The following is a 15049-nucleotide window of genomic DNA, read 5'->3' as shown; positions in this document are numbered from 1 at the left end:
GCCCTACAACCGTCCAAGATTTCTGCACTCCTCTAATTCTGGCTTCTCGCAGATCCCCAATTTTAATCGCTCCGCCATTGGTGGCTGTGCCTTCAGCTGTCTGGGCCCTAAGCTCTGGAATTTCCTCCCTAAACCTCTCCACCTCTCTACCTCTCTCTCCTTTAAGACGCTCCTTAAAACCTACCTCTTTGACCAAGCTTTTGGTCACCTGTCCTAACATCTCCTTGTCTGGCTCGGTGCCAAATTGTGTTTGATAATCGCTCCTGTGAAGCACCCTGGGACATTTTACTGCGATAAAGGTGCTATATAAATGCATGTTGTTGTTTCTGTTGGCAGACTGTTTGACCGTGTAGGACCCAACATACCTTCAGCTGACCTCGACCTCCCAGCAGGAGTCACTGAGTTGTGATCAGGAGCAGGAAGATTTTTATTTCCATTCCCTCCCCAATGTTAATTATAGCAACAGAACTGGCATCTTGGCTGAAATCAATGAATTCAGCACAAACTTGGGATCTTCCCTTTTTCTATCAGTCAGAGGTAAACTCCACAGTGCACTGACAGATACCGAGCAATGAAGGAGCTTCACTGCACTTATTATAACGAATTCTCTACCACAGAAGGCAGTTGAGGCCAATTCATTAAATATATTCAAGAAGGAGTTAGATATATTTCTTAAGGCTAAAGGGATCAAGGGATATGGGGAGAAGGCAGGGACAGGGTACTGAGTTTGGATGATTAGCCATGATCTCATTGAATGGCAGAGCAGGCTCGAGGGGCCGAATGGCCTACTCCTGCTCCTACCTTCTATGTTTCTATGAAGCTGCATCTCAGGATTCAGATGACAGGAACCACGAAGTGAAACCAGAGTGGGTTAATATCAGTATTATCTGATCCCTTCAGTGTGTTACGATCTTGAAAAATACTTTCCAACTTCTCTATATTGTCAACGGTAACAGCATTTTTAAAAGAAAAAATCTGTCCTCTTTCAAACGCTCGGCCGTCCTTGATTGTACCATCCGACTGCAACTGCAGCTCTGTTCGGCTGCATGATTTATGCTGCAGTGATGGTGAATTTTTATTTTTAGATTTAAAATAAAAAATAAATAAATTTCACAGCCTGTTAGAGGATAGCTGTGCAAATGATATAAAAATATAGATAGAAACGGATATGGAAAGAACATCTGGGAATGTGTAAAAGGCAGGAACATTGAGCGCTCAGATAATGGGAATAATGCGAGTGAAAGCTTGAGTAAAAGTGTGCTGTGGTCTTTGAGACATTTACGTTGTACAGTCAGATTTTGTTTCTTGAACATAAAACTGTAGATTGTGTTGCGACATGTCACAGAATGTGCCTGGTGTCTGTGAACTCTCATTTATTTTTCTGCTTCACTCCCGTTATTTGGCCTCCATGCAGCTTCTGCAAAAAAAAAGTGTTATATTTCTTCGACTGAAAGTGGAATCTCATGATTACCTCAAGCGTCATTTCCTGATGTGAAAGAAGGAAGAAAATGGGTGGCTTTGCACAGTCCACTTACAAATGCTGTTTAAAGCAAAATTAAAATAAAAACTCCGCACGGTCTGTTCCATGTTTGATTCTCACCTCCCTTGTTCTTTATTTAAAATTGCACATTTTATTAGAAACTACTTTATATTAGACCAATGAAGAGAAGCCCCCGTCCAGAGTGTAATAGTGTTAAGTATAATAAAACCTATTTGTGAAGCACATTTTCTGAGGTGGGTTGGGGGAGAAGAGAATAGTTAGATTGCGCTGGCATTCTAAGAGATTTGAGGAGTTAATTTGAGGACGTCATGAATTTTAGTCCAGTGGCTACCTAATGCTTGAACTTGTCTGATGTAATTGGCCAGATTTCTCAAGTGTTGACTGGTCCACTTGACAGAAAATTGGAAGAATTACAAAAAGAAGAAGCAATGTCTTTTTGCGGTGGGCAAATGAGAACGGAAAGCTGATTGTTCAGCCTGCCCCACCTCAATCATCTAAATGGCCGGCTAAAGTACTGTTCTCACCTTCTCAGCTGGAGAAGAATGCAAGGTGGAGAGTAAATCTATAAGAATAATGAGGAGGAAGCATCATAAAAACGAGTAATATGCAGATCCCTCATTAACAATACTGCTGTCTAATTCTGGATTGTGCAGTGCAGGGTAACCCATAGCGAACAGTGCGCAGACATCCAACTATTCTGTTTTGCTATTCCTTCTATAAGGGGCTATTTGTAATTGTATGTTTGCTTTCCCTTTGTGTCTTCGAAAACATAATGGAAGGGAATTGATATTTTTCTCTCATGCTCTGTCTCATACATGCTCATTCTTTCGCTCTTCTGCACACCGTCTGTGTATCTCTCTCGTACTTGTGTCCGCTCTCTCTGTCACCCTCATTTTCTTTCCCTCCATTTATTTGTGCCTGTTTTGTATGTGGTGTGTAGAATATTGTAAACAGCTTCCAGTATTGCTGATCACTTGAAAAAGAAATTCAACCCATTATCATCCATCACTAATCTTCATTTCCATTCCGTCCACTCCCTTTTAACCTTATGTGCCCAATTTCTGCTCTGGTACCTGTCAGATTCGCCCTGAGTGCTTCAGCTTCAATCCCTACCTCAAAGCACCATTCGCTCCCTCCACCGAGGCCGTACCTGAGTACTCCTCTTCCTCTCTCCCATTCAGCTCATCCATGTATTCTAACTCTACTTTCAGACCAGCTCTACCCCTCCTAAACAAATTAAGGGGAGAAGGAGCAGGATCATTACTCGGCAAACCATCTCATCTGTCATTCCTAACGCTGATTGATCCTGTGTGCCGCCTTAAAATTATTGCTGACAGTTTGCAATAGCAGCTCATTGTGTCCCTAACCAAAATGCCAGCACCTTGGCTAGTATCACAATGACTGCACCCGCCCCCCCCCCCCCCCCCCCCGAACCTCTAACCTCCAACCACCCATTTCACTTCCAGCCTAATGCCTCTGATTTGCAGTGCTCCCTCCCTGTTATTCTTCAGGCCTCAGCTTCCCCATAGAGGTAACAATAGGAATTATCTGAGCACCATACAGAGTGTGGAAGACAAGCAGAAAGATGGAGACAGGAAGAATTTGAAATTTAAAGGCAAGTGGGGACACAGCTCAAAAACTTTCTCCTTGACCGATATCCCAATGTACTTGACTTTTTTTTCATTCACGGGATGTGGGCATCGCTGGCAAGGCCAGCTTTTGTTGACCATCCCTAGTTGCCCTTGAGAAGGTGGTGGTGAGCTGCCTTTCTTGAACCATTGCAGTCCCTGTGGTGAAGGTACTCCCACAGTGCTCTTAGGGAGGGAGTTTCAGGATTTTGACCAAGCGACGATGAAGGAATGGGCGCTATATTTCCAAGTCAGGATGGTATGTGACTTGAAGAGGAACTTGGAGGTGGTGGTGTTCCCATGCACCTGCTGCCCCGCCCTTCTAAGTGGTAGAGGTTGTGGGTTTGGGAGGTACTATCGAAGAAGCCATGACGAGTTTCTGCAGTGCATCTTGTAGATGGTGCACTCTACATTCATGGCGCGCCGGTGGTGGAGGGAGTGAATGTTGAAGGTGGTGGATGGGGTGCCAATCAAACGGGGCTGCTTTGCCCTATTTGGTGTCAAGTGTTGTGGGAGCTGCACTCATCCAGGCAAGTGGAGAGTATTCCATCACACTCCTGACTTGTGCCTTGTAGATTGTGGAAAGGCTTTGGGGAGTCAGGAGGTGAGTCACTCGCCGCAGAATGACCAGCTCTTGTAGCCACAGTATTTATGTGGCTGGTCCAGTTAAGTTTCTGGTCAATGGTGAGCCCCTAGATGTTGATGGTGGAGGATTCAATGATGGTAATGCTGTTAAATGTCATGGGGAGGCGGTTTGACTCTCTCTTGTTGGAGGTGGTCATTGCCTGGCACTTGTGTGGCGTGAATGTTACTTGCCACTTATCAGCCCAAACCTGAATGCCGTCCAGGTCTTGCTGCATGTGGGCGTGGAAGCTTCAATATCTGAGGAGTTGCAAATGGAACTAAACGTTCTGCAATCCCTTCTATAAGTCTTTCCTTCGATCTCTTCTTTCCCTATATGCCTCGCACACATTTATCTTTAATATATTTATTTTTTGACTTTTTTTTAAGTGTAGGGCAAACCGTAACGTGGGAGCCAATGAGTAATTGATTGGAGGTGGGTATCAGACACTGGAAGAAACTCATTTTAATTTTCCTCCCATAAGCAGGCCCTGTGAGATAGAAGGGTTTGCTCCTTTATATAGGATAACCTAAAGATTTCCACATTGATGCTTAGCCAAATAACTTGGCGAGGGGGCTGGAGGTGAAAGGAGGAATAATTTGCTGTTGGCATTTGACGGATGGTGTGTATTTTAAATAAAAAAATGATTGCACGAGATATTAAATTAAGACCCCCAATCACTTTGCATGTTAAAAATGCTGTGGCACTTTTTGAAGAAGCGCAGGGAGTTTTCCTGAAACATTGACCAACATTCCTCCTTCATCCCATACCGCCAAAGGAGATTAACTGGTCATTGATCTCATTGATGTTTGTTACACATTGCTGGTGCAAAATGGCTGCCGTGTTTGCTTACACAGCTGTCACTTGACTCCAAAAGTCATCCATTGTACGTGTAACACTTGGAAATACTTCAACATGAGAAGATTCTATATCAATGCAAGTATCTTTGCATTTAGGAAGCTTCCAATTCGGAAGATAGTCTTGAAAATGTCCGCAAGGAGCATTAACCTTTTTTCCAAAAAGTATCCCGTCATGCACTTGTGGTGCTGAACATTATGGATCCTCATGTCTGATACCAAAAGCTTAATTTTTCACTGAAATGGAATTGAAGATATTATTTTGAAGAATAACTAGACATATATTTTAAAAGATATTTGAAACTGCAATTTTTTTTAAAGAAATGTACATTGTATATCTAGTTTATTTTGAGTAAAGGCTGTTACAGAAATTCTGAGATTTTGGATGTGTTTCCGTGAATATAAATGGAATCTATTATTTAGGAAAAAAATCAGATGCAGTATTCCAACTCATGAAGTCAGCAAGTAGTCTTCAAGGACCAACCTTATATAATATAAAATTAAATGCAAGTCTTACTAGCAAAGCATTAGTCCAATTGCACAGACTTAGAAATTCTGGGCACTGCTGGGCTTGTTATAACATGAAATCTACAGTGTAGCCGTAGCAACGGTGCACTTTCAATGCGAACATCTTGTCATTTTCTTTAATCCGTTGCAGCTGTGGAACCAAAAAAAATTAAATTGGTGTTGCTATAGTTACCATCTTTGTTGCATCAACCACTTTTGTGCCCAGTTTCCTGCTGCCTTTTAACATTCACAGGCATTCCAGACTCACTCTTTGTTTAAAAAAAAGACAGGCAACTCATGAAGATATATAGTAAGAGGTTAAGGAATATATGCGTATGTTCAGTTTTAACTCTTTCATTACAAAAAAAAACTTGATTTGGCAACTTTGCTACTTATCTGGGGAGAACAACAACGTGCATTTATTTAGTGCCTTTAATGTAGTAAAACATCCCAAGGCGCTGCACGGGAGCGTTATCAAACACAATTTGACACCGAGCCACATAAGGAGCTAATAGGAACCCTAACTGGCGGCATTATCATACCATTGCAGAGTGTAATGAGCGGGTTAATGTGAATATCCCTTTTATTCGCTGGGCCTGCCTACACTGTAATTAGTTTAATTCACAACCTTTGACTTCAATCAATATTGTTGGCACAGGGGAAGGGAAGTCTAACAATCCGTGTTTGTACAGCTTCTGTGCTTCATTACTCTGGTATCATTGCCCCTGTTAGATAAGATTCAATATTTTGTGAATTTAACTTATTTGGTTTAAATTAATCCAGGTTTTACATTTTTTTAAACTTCAATTGGACATAAATGGGTGTACTTTCTATAACCTGGGCCAGCATATATTGTTGTAAAAGAAAAAGTCCTAAGCAGAGTATGTTGAATTAGAGCATATTTTTATTTCAAAATGCAGGGCGGGGGTTACTGATTTTTAAAGAGCGATTCATTATTTTGGAATTGCCCTCTTGCTTGGTAATTAGATTTTATATATATTTTCTTTAAATTTTTTTAATGTGCTCCAAGTGGTTAATCGCCTGGTTCTGAATTTGAAGGTTATGAGTCCAAATGACCAGGTTTATAGACATACTAGCTGGGGAGCCCCGCGTAGCGAGGGCAATTTTGGGGCGCGAGGGCAATTTTGGGGCGCTTGGTCTCCCTGTCCCTGTGTGTCCCCCCTCTCCCTGTCCTATCCCTCCCTCCCCTCCCCTCCTCTCCCTCCCCTCCCCGTCTCCCTCCCTCCCCTCCCCGACTCCCTCCCTCCCTCCCCTCGCCCACCCCCGCTCCCCCACTCCCCTCTGTCCCTCTCTCCGGCCCCTCCCCCTGCCTAGCGCCTGAGGTCCGGAGCTGAGGTCCCCCGCGTATGGCGCGGCTGATGGACGGCCGCTGTGGGCGGGCGGGCGGCGCATGCGCGGTCGGGCAATTTTGGGGTGCTTGGTCTCCCTGCCCCTGTGTGTCCCCCCCTCTCCCTGTCATGTCCTCTCCCTCTCCCTGTCCTATCCCTCCCCTCCCCTCCCTCACTCCCCTCTGTCCCTCTCTCCGGCCCCTCCCCCTGCCTAGCGCCTGAGGTCCCCCGCGTATCGCGCGGCTGATGGACGGCCGCTGTGGGCGGGCGGGCGGCGCATGCGCGGTCAGTGCGGGCGGCGCGAGCGCCCCGCGATTTCCCGAGGCTCGCCCCCCCCGCGATTTCCCGAGGCTCCCCCCCCCCCCCCCGCGATTTCCCGAGGCTCTCTTTTCCCCACCCCCCCTATTAAATTGTTATTTAATTCCCTAACACATCATTAAAATATTTACCTTAGTTCCCTAACACACAAAGTGTGGGGGAAAAAATTGTGAAAAATCAAGATGGCGGCCACTCACCTCGCTTCAGAAGGATAAGGCCCGCCCACACACGCACCGATTGGTCGACCAGTCAGGTCACCGAAGCGTAGGATTGGTCAATCGTCGAGTCACTCGACACTCAACTGTAGGAAGGAACCCGCCGTCCGATTGGTGGACCTCGACGTCACACGGTCGCTAATGAGATGCTAATGAGCGGAACGCTGAACGTTTTTGGGATACCGCGGGCGGGATTTTTGTCCGGCCGAAACGTAAATACGCCTATGACCGGTCCGGAATCGCAAGCTTTCTTTTGAGGCGACGCGCGCGTCGGTACGCTCTGTAACTTTCAAACGTATAGAGAACGGACGGACAGACAGACAGACATCGGGACAGACAGACAGAAGAGCTCTTTTATATATATATATATATATATACTAGCTGGGGAGCCCCGCGTTGCGAGGGCAATTTTGGGGCGTTTGGTCTCCCTGCCCCTGTGTGTCCCCCCTCTCCCTGTCATGTCCTCTCCCTGTCATGTCCTCTCCCTGTCCTATCCCTCCCTCCCCTCTCTCCCTCCCCTCTCTCCCTCCCTCCCCTCCCCTCTCTCCCTCCCTCCCCTCCCCTCTCTCCCTCCCCTCCCTCCCCCCCACCGCTCCCCCACTCCCCTCTGTCCCTCTCTCCGGCCCCTCCCCCTGCCTAGCGAGCCCCGCGTTGCGAGGGCAATTTTGGGGCGCGAGGGCAATTTTGGAGCGTTTGGTCTCCCTGCCCCTGTGTGTCCCCCCTCTCCCTGTCATGTCCTCTCCCTGTCCAATCCCTCCCTCCCCTCTCTCCCTCCCCTCCCCTCCCCTCTCTCCCTCCCCTCCCCTCTCTCCCTCCCCTCCCCTCTCTCCCTCCCCTCCCCTCTCTCCCTCCCCTCCCCTCTCTCCCTCCCCTCCCCTCTCTCCCTCCCTCCCCTCCCTCCCTCCCCTCCCCCACTCCCCTCTGTCCCTCTCTCCGGCCCCTCCCCCTGCCTAGCGCCTGAGGTCCGGTGCCGTTGCTGAGGTCCCCCGCGTATCGCGCGGCTGATGGACGGCCGCTGCGTGCGGGCGGGCGGCGCATGCGCGGTGAGTGCGGGCGGCGCATGCGCGGTGAGTGCGGGCGGCGCATGCGCGGTCAGTGCGAGCGGCCCGCGGGAGCCGGCAAGGCCGTTAGCGAGCGGGAAACTTCGGGCGGCGCGCCCGCGCTCCGTCCGCGACACCTGAGAGGGGGAAGTAGAGAGAGACAGAGAGGGAGAAGGAGAGAGAGGGAAGAGGAGAAGGAGAGAGAGGGAAGAGGAGAAGGAGAGAGAGAGAGAAATTTTTTCAGCTTCAGGCCCCGAGTCCTCCCTGCGCGAGGGTGAGGAGGAGGGGGGGGGGTTGCTAAACACAATATAAAACTCAAATAAATTGTTAATTAATTGCCTAACACATAATTGAAATATTTACCTTAGTTCCCTAACACACAGAAAGTGTGGGGGAAAAAATCGTGGAAAATCAAGATGGCGGCCACTCACCTCGGTTCAGAAGGATAAGGCCCGCCCACACACGCACCGATTGGTCGACCGGTCAGGTCACCGAAGCGTAGGATTGGTCAATCGTCGAGTCACTCGACACGCAACTGTAGGAAGACCTCGACGTCACACGGTCGCTAATGAGATGCTAATGAGCGGAACGCTGAACGTTTTTGGGATACCGCGGGCGGGATTTTTGTCCGGCCGAAACGTAAATACGCCTATGACCGGTCCGGAATCGCAAGCTTTCTTTTGAGGCGACGCGCGCGTCGGTACGCCCTGTAACTTCCAAACGTATAGAGACCAGGCGGACAGACAGACAGACAGACAGAAGAGCCGCTTTATATATATAGATAGATAAGCTTCATCACTTTGGGCTGGATGCTAAATGAAGCTCTTTGGAAACAAGGCAGCTCCATCTCAGAGGGAGAATAACTGGGGCACCTTGTTCCAGTTGTGCCTCTCTTGATCTTGGATCTGGGCCATTTTGCCTTGCAAGCCAGATGAGAATTCTTTGTTTTGATCCGCGCTGCTGTGGGGCAGTGCTGAGTGGAGCCCAACTCCCTTTCCTGAGGGAGGGAAAGTTATCTCCCCCCCCCCCCCCCCCCCCCCAACACATGCAGGTGCACAGTTTCCTTAGTGGAGGGCTGCAGACAGGTCAGCTAACTCTTAGCCAGGTAAAGATTTCAAAATGAATGCATTAGGTTTTTGCCACATTAATTGTAATACGAATAGCGGTTCAGAGAAAGAAAATAATCTTTTAAGAAGAGTATCCTAACTACAAACTAAATGGAATGGGGAAATGAGTCAAAAAGTATAAAAGATTAAATAAATCAGAGAAAGGAAGTATAAGCAAACATAGCAAATCATAATCCAGAGGTCATACTGCTTAAACTGCTGGATGCTTCTGTTCTGCAGACTGAAACTGACAAGCACATTCCAATAGGAACAGGAGGAGGCCATTCAGCCCCTCAAGTCTGTTGTGCTATTCAATTAGATCATGGCTGATCTACAAAGTTTTCTGACCAATCCATTGATTGACCTCAGTCACTGTTCACTGAATAACAATTAGACTTTGTGGCCTTAAAGGAACATCATTCCTTTGGGAATGGTAGCATAGTGGTTATGTTACTGGACTAGTAATCCAAAGGCCTGGGTTAATGATCTGGAGACATAGTTCAAATCCATTGAATTTAAATTCAGTTAATTAAATAAACCTGAAATAAAAATACTAGTATCAGTAATGGTAACCGTGAAACTACCGGATTGTTATAAAAACCCATCTGGTTCACTACTGTCCTTTAGGGAAGGAAATCTGCCGTCCTTACCCGGTCTAGCCTGTACGTGACTCCAGACCTACAGCAATGTGGTTGACTCTTAACTGCCCTCTGACATGGCCTAGCGAGCCACTCAGTTGTACCAAAGAAGTACCGCAACAGTTCAAGGTGGCAGCTCACCAGCACCTTCTCAAGGGCAAGTAGGGATGGGCAATAAATGCTGGCCTTACCAGTGACACCCACATCTCGTGATTGAATTTTTAAAAATTCCACCTGAGAAAAATAGTACATTGTGGATTGTTACATTGTCAAATACTCCTTATCATTATAAAGCAGCATATTAACTGACTTAGTGTGAGCAGTTTAATAGGAGAATCACAAGTATAAAAAAATATTAAGAGTAAAGTTTACCCCTGCATGTAGGATATCCTAAAATCTTCTGTACTAAAACTCAGCTAAATGTCTGGGGAGGGTGAATTTGCTGTTGGCATTTGACAGATGCCCTGCAGGATAAGGCATTAAGCTGAGCATCTATTTCCCTGTTCAACTGAATGCTCAAGATCCTATGGCACTATTCGAAAAAGAGCAGGGAATTCTTCTGATACGTTGACCAATGTTTCAACATGATGAGCTTTATAAATGCAAGTACTTTTAACAGGCTCCTAAGAAATATCTCCTGGAGGTATTCCTAAGAAAATGCATGTGAAGCATTGTTACTGCTACTTTGAGAATGGATATTTCAGTAGCTTTGAACAAGATTCTTGTCAATCATTATAAGTGTCAGCTTGGCTCAGTTGCTAATTGCCTTGCCTCTGGTGCAGAAGGTGATGTTTTCAAGCCCCACTCCAGGCACTTGAGCACATAATATAAGCTGATGCTAAGGGAATACTGCATTGTCAGATGTGCCACCTTTCAGATGAAACATTAAATCTATTTTGGTGGTTCACTGAGACATTAAAATAAGCAGTGAATCAGGTTTGATCAGAGTTTGCCTGGCGCAATTCGAGCAAGAGTGGGCGAGATTTCCTCGTGCCCTGGTCAACATTCCTCCCGCAACCAATGACAACAACAAATGAACTGGCCGTTCATCTCGCTGCAGTTTGTGGGACCTTGCCGTGTGCAAATTATACTTTTTTTTTATTCGTATATTGGATGTGGGCGTCGCTGGCAAGGCCAGCATTTATTGCCCATCCCTAATTGCCCTTAAGGTGGTGGTGAGTCACCTTCTTGAACCACTGCAGTCTGTGTGGTGAAGGTACTCCCACAGTGCTGTTAGGGAGGGAGTTCCAGGATTTTGACCCAGCGACGATGAAGAATCGGCGATATGCTTCTAAGTCAGGATGGTGTGTGACTTGGAGGGGAACTTATACGTGAAGTACTTTGGGACATACTAAAGACGAGATGAGGCATTATATTAAAACAAGTTATTTTTCTCTCTGTATAATTTAGGATGTAATTGTTGCTTCTATTTTACATGTAATCATTTTCTCTTGCAGGAGGCTGAACAGCACCCAGGGAGAAATTCGTGTGGGACCCAGCCATCAGGTAGGGAAGTCAAAAATCAAGACGCTTGGTTATTATGCATTAACATAACCTTTTCATAACAGCCATGTTTGTAAAATCTGAAAGATAAGCAAATCACATTATGATGCATATATTTTCCACAAATATGGGGTAGTACCTTAGTTAAAATTGGATTTGATACTGAGTTACCACTGCTGTCAGCATGCTCATCAGAATTGTAGGTTGCAAGCCAATTTGAAGCCTTTCATTAAAAGGCCACATTTTACACATATGAAATTTGTTATGAAACCCAATTTAACTTGACCCAAAAGCAAAATACTGGCAATCTGAAATAAAAACAGAAAATGCTGGGGATACTCAGCAGGTCAGGCAGCATCTGTGGAGAGAGAAAAAAAAGTTAACGTTTCAGGTCGATGAGCTTTTGCCAGAACTGGAAGAAGTTACAGATATAACAGGTTTTAAGCAGGTACAGAGGCAGGAAAAGGGAGGAGGAGGGGAGGAAAGAACAAAAGGAAAGGTCAGTGATCGGGTGGAAGGCAGGAGAGATTAAATGACAAAGGCATAATTGTGCAAGGCAAAAGGGGATGATAATGGGACAAGTAAAGAAACAAAAGATGGGTCTAGAGCAGTGGTTCTCAAACTGCGGTCCGCGGACCCCTGGGGTCCGTAGAGACTTTCCAGGGGGTCCACGAACGAAACCATCTCCATCACAAGTTTCACGCTTCAGTAACGATAAATTTAATGTTATTAACGTGAATAATAACCTTCCCCCACCCCACCAACCTTGGAGCACTGCCTCTCTGCACACTGATTGGTTCGAAAGCTCTAGAGGGCAACAGACGTTCACCATTTATTGGTTCTTTGATACGTCAATCATATGACACGCTAACATCCGGTTTGTGGAGAGGAATAGATGGAATCGTACTTTAAAAACTAGGCTTAGGTTTCAACCAATGGAAACATTTCTGGAGTGCATCTATCTATAATTAATTTTTAATTATTGTAATATACAAACTCACACACACATATATAAATCATATATGTTTTGTAAAAAAATCATGACATGGTCCCGCCCCTTTTCTTGATTGGTGAGAGACCAATTGTTGGAGGGCGTTGATTGGATAAAGTAGCTGTCAGTCATTTATGAGTCATTATCAAACATCACACCAAAGATAGACAGACTCTGCAGTGAGAAGCAAGCGCACCATTGTCATTGATATCTAAGTAAATGCCTGTTTTCTTGAAAGCATTATTAAAACATTCTCTACATGCAGCAATTTCATATTATGAGTATTATATACAGGAAACTCTTTGGTATCCGGCATCGACGGGACCGGGATGGTGCCGGTTGATTAAAAATTCCGGATGACGGAGAGGGCTATCTACCAAGGCTATTTTTAACAAAGAAAAAGAAAAAAATCAAGAAATGTGCAGTATACAGTAATTGGGTACTCACCTACAGAATGTTGTGTTAAATGGATGGTGGAAGATGCTTGATTAAGTACAGTACTGACAGTTGAGGGTAATCCATAACTCCTTAATTATTTAACAGTAAAACAAAACTTATACAGTAAACGACTGTATACAGCGCGGGAGAGTCAGACTCCTGTTATTGAGGTGTTCGGACTTCCGACAGCGCCAAGAAGCCGAGTAGTGGCAGTTCACCGCGGGAGACTCGGCAACATTTCCGGTTATTGAGGTGTTGTTTTCAAGAGTATGAATTTTGCCAGTTAATCGAGAATTCTGGATATTTAGGTGCCGTTTAAACGAGAGTTTCCTGTATAGTATTATAATTTAGATGGGGGTGGGGGGGGTTCCATGATTACTAATCCATTTGAAAAGGGATCCTTCAACCAAAAAAACTTGAGAACCACTGGGCTAGAGGAGGTGTAAATGGGAATCCCCACCAACACCTGGGAATCCCTGGCCCAAGACCATACAGAGTGGAGGAGAAGCATCTGGGAAGGCGCCGAACACCTCGAGTCTCTTCACTGGGAGCAAGCGGAGCCAAGCGCAAACAGCGGAAGGAGCGCACGTCAACCCAAGCACCCCACCCACCCGCCCCTTCAACCACCATCTGCCCAACCTGTGACAGAGACTGTAGGTCCCGCATTGGACTCATCAGTCACCTGAGAACTCATTTTTAGTGTGGAAGCAAGTCATCCTTGGTTCTGAGGACCTGCCTAAGAAGAAGAAATGGGAATTGATATACCTATCAATTCATCCAATGAAAAGCGACGAGTTAAGAAAGTAACTATAGGTTTTTATTGGCTAAATAACAGAGCCCACCCTCGTGGGTGATCGGATCCAACAAGGAGGAATACCAGCCAGTCGACCACCTTTATACCTGGGCAGGTAGGTGGAGCCATGGGCGGAGTCAGCAGTGGTCAGCCCAGGTATAACAGCGTGACAAGAGGCGACCTCGTATAGTGATACAACAGTGTGAACAGTGATAACGATATAACAGTGATAACTATAGTGTAACGATAGTGAACGATAAAAGTGGTTTACCACATTCACCCCTTGTTTAGATTTGAGTCCGGCGGGGTGAAGTGTACTACCAGTTCTGGTAAGTCAGTCTGTCCGGAGGCCTCGTAAGCCTTTCTGATCGTCGCAGCGGCGGTGTTGCATTCTCCGGTGTTGATGCTGGTGTCTGCGTGGTCGGCGAAGGCTCGTGGGGTTCCGGCATGCCGTCTACCTGAGCTGGAATTGGGGGGGGGGGGTGGGGGGGGGTAAAGGTGGTGTCTCCGGAATGCCCGAGGGTGCGAAGGAGACTGTGTCCTCCCGCCCGTCCGGGTAAGCCACATAGGCGTACTGGGGGTTGGCGTGCAGGAGGTTCACCTTCTCGACCAGGGGGTCCGTTTTATGGGTCCTCACGTGCTTTCGCAGCAGGACGGGCCCCGGGGAGGTCAGCCAGGTTGGTAGTGTGGTTCCCGTAGTCGACTTCCTGGGGAAAACAAACATTCGTTCATGGGGGGTGGCGTTAATGGCAGTGCAAAGTAGTGACCGGATGGAGTGCAGGGCTGCCGGGAGGACTTCCTGCCAGCGGGAGGTTGGGAGGCCCTTAGACTTTAAGGCTAAGAGGACGGCCTTCCATACCGTCGCGTTCTCTCTTTCTACCTGGCCGTTCCCTCGGGGGTTGTAGCTGGTGGTCCTGCTTGCAGCAATACCTCTCGCTAGTAGGAACTGACGGAGTTCCTCGCTCATGAAGGAGGAGCCCCGGTCACTATGTATATAGTTTGGGAACCCGAACAAGGCGAAGAGGTCGTTCAGGCATTTGATGACCGTGGTACTGGTCATGTCTGGGCAGGGGAAGGCAAAGGGGAAACGGGAGTACTCATCAACGATGTTGAGGAAGTACACATTACGGCCAGAGGACGGGAGGGGCCCCTTAAAGTCGATGCTCAGGCGCTCGAAGGGGCGGGTGGCCTTGATCAGGCTTGCTCTGTCCGGCCTAAAGAAGTGCGGTTTGCACTCGGCACAGGTCTGGCAGTTCCTGGTCATGGTCCTGACCTCCTCGATGGAGTAGGGCAGGTTGCGGGCCTTAATGAAGTGGTAAAGTCTGGTGACCCCGGGGTGGCAGAGGTCGTTGTGGAGGGTCTGAAGTCTATCACTTTGCGTGCTGGCGCATGTAATTCGTGACAGAGCATCAGGGGGATCGTTCAGCTTACCTGGCCGGTACAAGATATCATAATCATAGGTGGATAGTTCGATTCTCCACCTCAATATCTTGTCATTCTTGATTTTGCCCCTCAGCTTGTTATTAAACATAAAAGCGACCGA

At 46.8% G+C, this 15049-nt stretch overlaps 1 protein-coding gene across 8 annotated transcripts in view; it reads left to right on the top strand.

Moving 5' to 3' along the window:
* The window catches only part of rerea (arginine-glutamic acid dipeptide (RE) repeats a), a 527918-nt gene that overhangs the window by 314996 nt on the left and 197873 nt on the right, over positions 1–15049 (top strand). For all 8 annotated transcript variants that reach the window (XR_015073572.1, XM_085967345.1, XM_085967342.1 and 5 more), the window contains one exon: positions 11239–11287. Coding sequence is in view for 7 of the 8 variants with exons in the window: in XM_085967345.1 (XP_085823471.1) it covers positions 11239–11287 (49 nt within the window). In the remaining variant the exon portion in view is untranslated. The remainder of the gene's footprint in view (positions 1–11238; positions 11288–15049) is intronic.

The sequence above is a fragment of the Somniosus microcephalus genome, chromosome 25 (genome assembly GCF_052327205.1).
Source record: "Somniosus microcephalus isolate GS21.2 chromosome 25, FLI_Smic_1.0, whole genome shotgun sequence".
NCBI lineage: Eukaryota > Metazoa > Chordata > Chondrichthyes > Squaliformes > Somniosidae > Somniosus > Somniosus microcephalus.
The sequence above is the reverse complement of the archived record's forward strand: the minus strand, read 5'-3'. Positions and strand labels throughout refer to the sequence as shown.